The sequence below is a fragment of the Blennius ocellaris genome (genome assembly GCF_963422515.1).
Source record: "Blennius ocellaris genome assembly, chromosome: 1".
Taxonomy (NCBI): Eukaryota; Metazoa; Chordata; class Actinopteri; order Blenniiformes; family Blenniidae; genus Blennius; species Blennius ocellaris.
Genome location: NC_137650.1, coordinates 33,226,770 through 33,237,040, shown reverse-complemented (window position 1 = coordinate 33,237,040; position 10,271 = coordinate 33,226,770). Strand labels below are relative to the sequence as shown.

The 10,271-nt window shown below is 50.7% G+C and overlaps 1 protein-coding gene across 5 annotated transcripts in view; it reads right to left on the bottom strand.

Annotated features, from left to right (window-relative positions):
* Positions 1-4,632: 4,632 nt before the first annotated feature.
* Positions 4,633-10,271, bottom strand: part of LOC308129246 (transducin-like enhancer protein 3-B) — a 38,501-nt gene continuing 32,862 nt past the window's right edge. For all 5 annotated transcript variants that reach the window (XM_080495101.1, XM_080495098.1, XM_080495100.1 and 2 more), the window contains exons 15-21: positions 10,137-10,213; positions 9,778-10,027; positions 7,992-8,239; positions 7,443-7,590; positions 6,859-7,009; positions 6,104-6,180; positions 4,633-5,558 (exon numbers count right to left, since the gene is read on the bottom strand). In XM_080495101.1, the coding sequence (XP_080351227.1) occupies positions 5,451-5,558; positions 6,104-6,180; positions 6,859-7,009; positions 7,443-7,590; positions 7,992-8,239; positions 9,778-10,027; positions 10,137-10,213 (1,059 nt within the window). In that variant the 3' untranslated portion in view covers positions 4,633-5,450. The remainder of the gene's footprint in view (positions 5,559-6,103; positions 6,181-6,858; positions 7,010-7,442; positions 7,591-7,991; positions 8,240-9,777; positions 10,028-10,136; positions 10,214-10,271) is intronic.

Genomic DNA, 10,271 nt, shown 5'->3' with positions numbered 1-10,271 from the left:
AGAGCCACTGAAAACACCAACTTTTTGGACTCCGTCTCCATGGAAACGGGGGAAAACCAGACTTTTTTAAATGCATTGGCCCTGTGCTGTGAGCACGTCCACTGTCCTCTGGTCCTCTGGTCCTCTGGTCCACTGGTCCACTGGTCCTCTGGTCCACTGGTCCTCTGGTCCTCTGGTCCACTGGTCCACTGGTCCTCTGGTCCACTGGTCCTCTGTCCTCTCACTCTACGTCATCAGAGCCGACCTGAAGAACCTCCGTCTCATTAAAGAGCCAATCACTTGATTCATTGGCTGCAGAACTGCAGGAGAAATGATGGAGGGCCGAGGGGCTCGTCAGGTGATTTCTGGGGTTGGTGGGTGGAAAACTACCCCCGACACACACACACACACACACACACACACACACACACACACACACACACACACACACACACACACACACACACACACACAAAAGCCCTTTCCCAGCCGTCCTGAGGACAATGGCTGTGCAGCGAGGTGAGACTGCAGGAGGAAAAGCATTTATCCTGGCGGAGTGGTGCAGATTCTCTCTCCCTGCGGGGGAACACAGGAAGCTTTTGTGGTCGGCTGGGACGGGGGGTGGAGGAGGTGGGAGGAGGTAGGGGAGGTGGTGGGTGGGGGGGGTGGGGGGGGAGTGGTGGGGGTCCAGAGCTGGAGGCGGGCGGACCACTGTCACACCACACACAGCTTTTTCAGGACACGGGCTGCACTTTTGACATGTGTCTACTGACATTACCCATGATGCAGCTCCCCCCCCCTCCCCCCGCCAGGGTTGTCTCCTCGTCTCACAGGGGTAATGGTGTGTGAGACAGGTCGAGAGAGAGGGTGTGTGTGTCTGTGTGTGTGTGTGTGTGTGTGTGAGACAGAGAGACTGGACACACACAGTAAAAACGGCTTGGCTTTTCACACTTGGTCTGTTTCCTCTGCTTGTTTCTTCCACTCTGTGTTTCCCTACGACACTGCTGACGATCACCGTCCATACCGTCCATACCGTCCATACGTCCATACTGTCCATACTGTCCATACCGATGTTCAGGCTCGTCTTGCTTCAACCTGTTTTCCATCTCTGTGATTAAATCAGGTTAAATCACTAATAACATGTTTTCAGCTGAAGCGACTTATTGACTCGTTAACTTTCCTTCAGGACTTCAGGTGAAACTAACAACCGACTGCTGAAGAGCCCTCTCACAGACAGAACTACGCGACAGGCCGACCGCCCTCCTCTCTCCTCCCTCCTCTCCCTCTCCTCCTCCTCCTCTTCCTCCTCTCCTCTTCCTCTTCCTCCTCCTCTTTCTCCTCCTCCTTCCTCCTCCCTACTCCTCTCCTTCCTCCATCAGGCTTTTGGCCTCCTTTCACACCTCCTCCTCCTCTTCTCTTCTTCCTCCTCTTCCTCCATCAGGCGTCTGTTCTCCTTTCACACCTCCTCCTCCTCCTCCTCTTCTCTTCCTCCTCCCCCCTTTCCTTTGTTTCAGTTTGAACCGCTTGTCACTTCAGCACTTCAACTTCAAACTAATTATCTTTTCACCCCGAGGCCGTTTCAGACAATGTCAACATAAAACACACACACACACACACACACACACACACACACACACACACACACACACACACACACACACACACACACACACACACACACACCAGTCTCAGATCATTGGAATGTTGTATTTGAGGTTTTTTTCCTCCAGGTGTTTTTGTCGTTTTCTTTTGCGTTTGTACGTTTCCTATCTTGATTTTTTTGTTGTTGTGTTATTTTGGCATGTTTGTTTTGTTTTGGGGTCGGATATTGTTCTCTGTTCGTCATCTTGTCTGTTTGTGTTTGTTTTGTTTTATTTTCTCTTTGTTTGATTCTTTACTCTTTGTTGATATTAATTGTTATGGTTTTGTTAAGTTTTCAGATTATTTCTTGTTTTTTTTTGTCTCGTGAAATCTTCAGTTGCTCCGTAAATTACGTTTGTAGTACAAAGACAAAAACAGAACGTTTAATCTGAAAGAATGTGAGAGATTGTGGTTTTAATCTGAAAATCCTGCGTGGTGTTTTCAGAGGTGACAGTAAATATGTGGAGCCGCTCAGCAGTTCCTCCCGGGTCCCGTGATCCTCATTATCTCGGAGGACTCGCTCGTTACAGCTCCGACTGATGGAGGAGGAAGGAAGGAAGTTTCTAATCATGTTCAATTAGTGCTCCTTCACACTTTATCTCGGCCCTCCACTCTGCTAACGACTCATTTGTACCAATTATTTGCTTTGCTGAGCTTGTTAACCTGCCTGGTCACCTTGTGAGGAGACTTTCACTGTTTCCGTTTTACGAGTCCGACGAAGGAGCGAGAGAAACGATTCCTCTGAACCAGAACTCTGCTTGTTCTCACTGAACTCGTCTGGCTTTTCTCCACGTTCTGAGTCTGAGAACGTTTCAGCTTCACGGCCGACGCTACAGGAAGTTAGAAGGTATCTCCTGGGCAGACGTGGAGTGGTGAGGAAGAAGAGGTGAGGAAGAAGAGGTGAGGAAGAAGTGGTGAGGAAGAAGTGGTGAGGAAGAATCTTTGAGGAAGAAGAGGTGAGGAAGAAGAGGTGAGGAAGAATCTTTGAGGAAGAAGAGGTGAGGAAGAAGTGGTGAGGAAGAATCTTTGAGGAAGAATCTCATTGATTTCTGGTCTGAAGACTTTATATCGTTGTTTGTAGCCACGAGCTAACTAGCCTAGCCACCCTGGACTAAAACAGCAGGACTTCCTGTTCCGGTCTGGACCAATCAGTGAGCTGCGTTTCTTCTCCACTTCCTCTCTGGTCAGTTTGTTTGTTTCAGGAGTCTCGATGTTTGATCGACTCCCGAAACTCGTCTTCACTGTTAAACAAACGTCTCATTGACAAAGAGCGCCACCGTGGGTAATCTGATTACAGTCACCTATAGTCAAACGTGTCGGTGGGTTTGTTTTCACTGTTTCCACGGTACCTGCAGAGCTTTCAGCCTCTTCAGCAGAGACGGAGGGACTCCAGTGGCCTCGCTGCTCCGTGTGATCAAAGATCAAAAGAAGAGCTGTTATCGCAGAGGAAGCAGTGAATCAGACACAATATGAAAGCTCAGAGCACACACACACACACACAAACACACGCACACACAAAGAGCCCCTCTAATTTGCGGCGCGGGTCCTGAGTGGGCCCTCGTGTCGCTCAGAGGCTGATGAAAGTGTCTCATCTTGAGGACGGGTCAGAGGACGGAGCGAGACGCGTTCAAAGGGACCTAAATGACCTCCGGGAGCTGAAGCACCTCTTTGCCCCGCCTCCCCGCCTCCCTTTCATCTCCCCCGGCTCTCTGAGACGTCTCGGTTGTCCCGGGAGGCCGAGAGCTTCCCGTGTTTCCCTCCGTGTTGCCTGGCGCCACACGCCGTCCTCCTCCAGGACGCTCGCCGGGGTCGGATTGATCGACGGCGTGGAGAAACATCCGAGGAGACGTGGGAGACAAAGAGATGAAAGTCGGTCCGGGAGAGAGAGAAGGTGCCGCGAAGGACATGTCCTCCGGCGAGACGTGAAGAAAAGTCAGTGAAAAGTCCAGTTATGGTCTGGAGAAAGTATTGAGGTATTCAAGTATTACTTTGATCAAGATATGGTTTAATCTGTGATGGTTGAACGTAGTTAATCATTAGTTACTGTATTGATGAAAGGATCTGTTAGTCTAGTTAGAAGTGGACATATTTTGCCATGTTGGTTCAATTTGTGTGTCGTCGTGAACGTTCAAGTATCTGGAGCCTCTGGTGGTTGAACTGGAACCGTTGTAGAGCTGCTGTCTCTCTCTGTTAGCGTTAGCTTTAGCATTTGTGTAAATAATCTCTTAATCCATTTACTGAAGAAACGGCTCATTAATAATCCTGAACGAAGCTCTGGAGCTAGCGATAGCATCCTGCAGGGGAAACGGGAAACGCCGGTTTATATGACACACACCCCCCCCCCCCCCCCCCCCCCCCCCCCCCCACACACACACACATACACCCACACACACACAGGTGTCTTAAAAGCTCAGTTTCCAGACAGGGTGGTTTGTGGTTTCAGGCCTGCTGACAGGACACACACACCAACACACACACACACACACACACCGAGACATGACACACAGTTAGTCAGGTCCACCCCCCCCTCCTCCCACACACACACTGCATGAGGCGAGTACATTCATTTTCAGTCGTGGGGGTTTTGGCCGAGGAGCTGTGACTTCTGACTGTGTTTCTGTGTGTGTGTGTGTGTGTTGGAGGTGTCATGCATATGGCGGCGCTGTGCAGATTTCAACACGGAGCCTCCAACGTTGTAATGATCACATGTATCCTCCACTTCCGAAACACTCCAGTACGCCATAACCGTTAGTTTTTTATATATACATGTTAAATATATGTTGATATTGTGATTTCATGTGACATCACAGCCATGTTTTATTTATGAAGATATACATAACTAGAATTTGTTTCAGTGGATATTGTTGCATTTTGATGAAAACGTGTTTTCCTGGTGACTGGATCATTGTTAATCTGAACTTAAATCACAACTATATAATTCGAGAGCATCTTATGCTTTTATTCTTATACCTGCCGACAGCTCGGCTCGTCGATCAAGGAGGAAACGTGAGATTCTAGAAAAAACAGTTTTATTGATTTATTAACACCTGTACATTTCTTTTCAGTGCCGACAGCGTTGCTACATACTTTGGTGTGGTGGGGGGAGGGGGGGTGGGGAGATGGGGGGATGGGGTCCAGTGGGAGCTCCTGCTCCGGCTCGTCCGTCCACACGGAACAAAAAGCGACGGTTCCCTCCTCCGCCTCACCAGCCACCAAATATAATCCAGAGAACACGAGTCAGCGCCGATGAACAGGGGGAAAAACCCAAACAGCACGGACAAAGCAGCTCACGTAGGACACCGTTTAAAGGCTTCTATATACATATATATATATATTCATATATATATATATATATATATATATATACGAGATAAATTTACATCCGATGGTCCAGAGTCTCCGTGTCTGTCGTCCAATCAGAGCGCAGCAAAAAACAAAAAGGCGGTTTAAAAACGTGGTCCAGACGCCTCCAGAGCGCTTCACTAAAAACCAACCAGTAAAAACTGCTACGCTAACGTCTGGCGGCTCGGGCGTCGCAGAGCGGAGCCTCGAAAAACAAAAACAAAACAAAAAATCACAAGTACAGCCAGGACATGAAAATATATTTATATATTCTGATAATATATAGAAAATGTTGAGTATTTAATCCGTATGTACACTTTGCACAGGAATGAAGCGCTGCTCCACCGGGGTACATCCCAGAAAACACAAAAACAAATCTTCGGACAAAAGGAGGAGTTGTTCGACCAGGAGACGGAGACGGAATCCTCCGGAGGCGGAGTGCCTCAGGGAAGCGTCCTGGGGGGTCCAGGTGGGGGTCTGTGCTGGTCTCAGTAGATCACCTCGTACACCGTGGCCTTCTTGTCTCCAGACCCCGTCACGATGTATTTGTCGTCAGCGGAGATGTCGCAGCTCAGGACCGACGACGACTCCTTGGACTGGAAACAAAGAGTCACCGTGAAATTCTGAGTGTGTGTGTGTGTGTGTGTGTGTGTGTGTGTGTGTGTGTGTGTGTCCATTTGCTGCACAGCTGTGTGTGATTGACTGTAATTACTGACGAATTAGAACTGAAACGGTTTAATTATGTGTCTGAGACACACACACACACCTGGTGACGACATCATCGGCTTCTTAACACCAGAAACACCAATATTATCATTACCTATGTGGCCCTATTGATTATTACATCATCACTGATCAAACCCACCATGAAAACAGAAATATTCACCATTGACATCAACATTAATACCAATAGCTTCATTTAGTTACCTTCAAGAATAAAAACTCACTTATTACAGCTCACTTCCATATATATAATGTATATAATGTATATCAGGCACACTGACTAAAATTATCCCCAGATTTAACAGCCTTATCACCATTAGTTTCATCTTTACACTGAACAAACTAAATATAAGTTCCATGTATGAAGGAGCCTGAATGTTTAAAAGAGAAAAACGTTGGTTGATGTTTGTGTGGTTACCTGGAAGATGCTGGCGCCGTACGGAGTCCTCCACGCGTTCAGCAGGTTGTCTTTTCCTGTGCTCACGAACCATTTACCTACACACACACACACGGTGGTGAGACACACACACACACACACACACACACACACACACACACACACACACACACACACACACACACACACACACACACACACACACACACACACACACACACACACACACACACACACACACACACACACACACACACACACACACACACACACACACACACACACACACACACACACACACACACACAGTAACCTGGACCATTAAAAGCAGCTCGGGGGAAACTGGCGTCACGTCAACAGTCATAAAAAAAAAAAAGCCCATAATGAAGGAGAGTCACTTCCTCTCAGATAATTATTTAAATCATCCTCTGATTAATTGCCCCTCCGACTGGTGGGCTAATGATTTAATTAGTGACGGAGGGCGTTGGAGGAGAAAGCAGGCGCTCCGCCCGGACGCCTCAAACGTAGCAGAGAAACACAAACATCCAGTGACAAACATTCTACTGAACGTTTTGATAAAAGCGTCACGTTATGTTGCTTTTAAATGGCCAGATTCTGCTTTACTGTCCGGAACATATCGGCTCTGACGTTATTCTGACACTCTGTGGTTGGTTTGGCGTCGTGAGGTCAGTGGAGGGTCAGTGGAGGGTCAGTGGAGGGTCAGTGGAGGGTCAGTGGAGAGTCAGTGGAGGGTCAGTGGAGAGTCGGAGTCTCACCGCAATAGGCGAACTTGAGCGAGAGCACGCAGCTCTCATGCAGGTGCAGCTGGTACTTGTCAGGCTTGGTGTGGTGCAGAACCTCCACGTTGCTGCTCTCCATGCCCACGGCCAGCCACTCCCCGGTGGGGCAGTAGCCCAGGGAGAAGATCTGCAACGGGGGGGGGAGGGGGAGGCGTCACCACGAGTCCATGAGGAACAGGGGGAGGACGAGGAGGATGAGGAACACGAGGAGGATGAGGACGAGGAAGATGAGGACGAGGAAGAGGAGGAGGATGAGGAACACGAGGAGGACAACGAGGATGAGGAGGACGAGGAACACGAGGTAGACGAGGAGGACGAGGAGGAACACGAGGATGATGAGGAACACGAGGAGGACGAGGAAGATGAGGAACACGAGATGGGACGAGGACGAGGAAGATGAGGACGAGGAAGAGGAGGAGGATGAGGAACACGAGGAGGACAACGAGAATGAGGAGGATGAGGAACACGAGGTAGACGAGGAGGAACACGAGGAGGACGAGGAGGATGAGGAACACGAGGGGGATGAGGAAGAGGAGGAAGGGTTCCAGGTGAGGTTGTACCTGCGAGGTGAAGTCGTGCTGCTGCAGCTGCCGGCCCTCCCTCAGGTCCCAGGACCGCACCGTGTTGTCCAGACCTCCCGTCCACAACTTGGTCCCGTCGTGGGAAATGTCGATGCAGCTGGCCCCGTCTGTGTGGCCCTGGAACTGCCTGGAGACATGAAGACACAGGAAGTGAGGAGGAAGGGAGGGCGAGAGAGAGAGAGAGAGCAAGCGAGGGCGAGAGAGAGTGAGAGAGAGAGAGAGCGAGAGAGAGAGCGAGAGAGAAAGAGCGCGAGAGGGTGAGAGAGAGTGAGAGAGAGAGCGAGAGAGTGAGAGAGAGAGCGAGCAAGCGAGAGATGGCGAGAGAGAGAGCGAGCGAGAGGGCGAGAGAGAGAGATTTAAATCAGTCCCGGGGCCACGAACATCTCGGTGTCGTCTTTTGTCAAACGAACACCAAAATCCTTTAACGATTTCGAAATCCACCACGACGGATCATGAAAACCAGTTGGAACCGACGGGTGTAAAAGACGTCAGAGACGCGTGTCGTATGGCTCCCGGAGCGGCGCCCACCTGACGAGGGTCTGGTTGTGCAGGTCCCACACGGCGATGTTGCCGTCGGAGCAGCAGGAGAAGCAGACCTTGGCGTCGGGGCTGATGGCGAGGGCGTAGCAGGCCGGGGCCGACGACGTGAGCTCCGCCTTGATGCGGGGCGTCTGCGAGGCTAGGTCCCAGATGGTCAGCGTGCTAGCCTCGCCGCCCACGATCAGGGTGCGGCCGTCCGGCAGCAGCTTGCAGGAGCGGATGTAGTTGTCGCGGTTCTGCGGCGGAGAACGGAGGAGGTTACATAACGTCACGTCTCTTTTCTGCTGCAGGGAACAACACGTTCTGAACGTCAAGGTTCTAAACGACAACGTTCTAAACGTGAACGCTCTGAACATCAAGGTTCTAAACCTCAAGGTTCTAAACGTCAAGGTTCTCAACGTCAACGCTCTAAACGTCAACGCTCTAAACGTCAAGGTTCTAAACCTCAAGGTTCTAAACGTCAAGGTTCTAAACGTCAAGGTTCCAAACGTCAAGGTTCCAAACGTCAAGGTTCCAAACGTCAACGCTCTAAACGTCAACGCTCCAAACGTCAAGGTTCCAAACGTCAAGGTTCCAAACGTCAACGCTCTAAACGTCAACGCTCTAAACGTCAAGGTTCCAAACGTCAAGGTTCCAAACGTCAAGGTTCCAAACGTCAACGCTCTAAACGTCAACGCTCTAAACGTCAACGCTCTAAACGTCAAGGTTCTCAACGTCAACGTTCTAAACGTCAACGTTCTAAACGTCAACGTTCTATACGTCAAGGTTCTAAACGTCAAGGTTCTAAACGTCAAGGTTCTAAACGTCAAGGTTCTAAACGTCAAGGTTCTAAACGTCAACGCTCTTAACGTTAACGCTCTAAACGTCAAGGTTCTCAACGTCAACGTTCTAAACGTCAACGTTCTAAACGTCAACAACAAGAGAACCGAGTTGGATTGTTATTACAGTGACTGTCAAAATAAAAGTACCAAGTCCCGGGAGAATCTGGAGTCATGACACTCTGGAGGAAACTTTGTTGTTATTGTCACTCTACTGAGCATGTGCAGAAGAGTGGGTTACGGTTGTTTCGGCATCAACCACAACTTCTGCAGTGGGGATGAACTAAAACCTGGATCGAGGCTGAACCATGAGAGGCGGACTGGAGGAGCGCCGACGTGACGAAGGCTTCACCAGTCCACCTCGGTCCGTCAGTGTCTCCCAGCGTCTCTCAGTGTCTCCCAGTATCTCTCAATGTCTCCCAGTATCTCTCATTGTCTCTCAATGTCTCCCAGTATCTCCCAATGCCTCCCAGAATCTCTCAATGTCTCCCAGTATCTCTCAATGTCTCCCAGTATCTCTCAATGTCTCCCAGTGTCTCTCAGTCTCCCAGCATCTCTCAGTGTCTCTCAGTGTCTCCCAGTGTCTCCCATTGTCTCTCAGTGTCTCCCATTGCTCTCAGTGTCTCCCAGCGTCTCCCAGCGTCTCCCAGCGTCCTTGGAAGAGACACTAAATGTTTTAGCGCCTGGTTTCTCTGCTCTCAGCGGAGCGGATCGTTTGTGTCTCGGCCGTAGTGAAGATGTGGACGTCAGCTTTAACAAGAGCTGCAGCTGCCGGCCGGCTCCTGCACATCGATCCGACTGTGGGATTAACCCCCCCCCCCCCCCCCTCCTCCCCCGCCTCCACCTCCAGTCTGCCCAGAATGAGGAACAGGAGGCGGTCGGAGGAAGTAACGAGCTGCGTAACGGCTCGACAGGCTCGGCCAATCAGAACATCGCTACTCAGACCGTGTCCTCACCAGACAGTCCAGCTGAGACACGGGACTCTTGCTGCCCGGCTGGCTGATGTCCCAGATCTTCACGCAGCCTTTGCCGCCGGTGTAGACGTGGCGGGTGGGGTTGCTGATGGTGACGGCGCACACCACCTCGCCGTGGCTCAGCGTGTTGATCTGCCGGGCGTGCCGCGGGATGCCCGGGCCGATCAGGGCGTCCGGAGGGAACGGCACCGGCTGCATCTGCCCGTCGGCGCTGACGTGGAAGGAGTACGCTCTGCAGGGGGGGAGGGGTGGTGGAAGGGGGAGGGGGCGGAGCCTCGGTGTGAGAGGAGAATGTACTCAAGACACAGAAAATACTCGAGTGCGGCGACTGAAATACTCACGGTTTTCCTCCAGAGATGGACGTGAGGCTGGCAGGAAGTCCTGGAGCTCTCATGTGAGGATGAGGATCGAATCCCGCCTGGACAAAACAGACGAGACGTCACAACTACTGGATTACTAGTTACTAGCTACTCCTT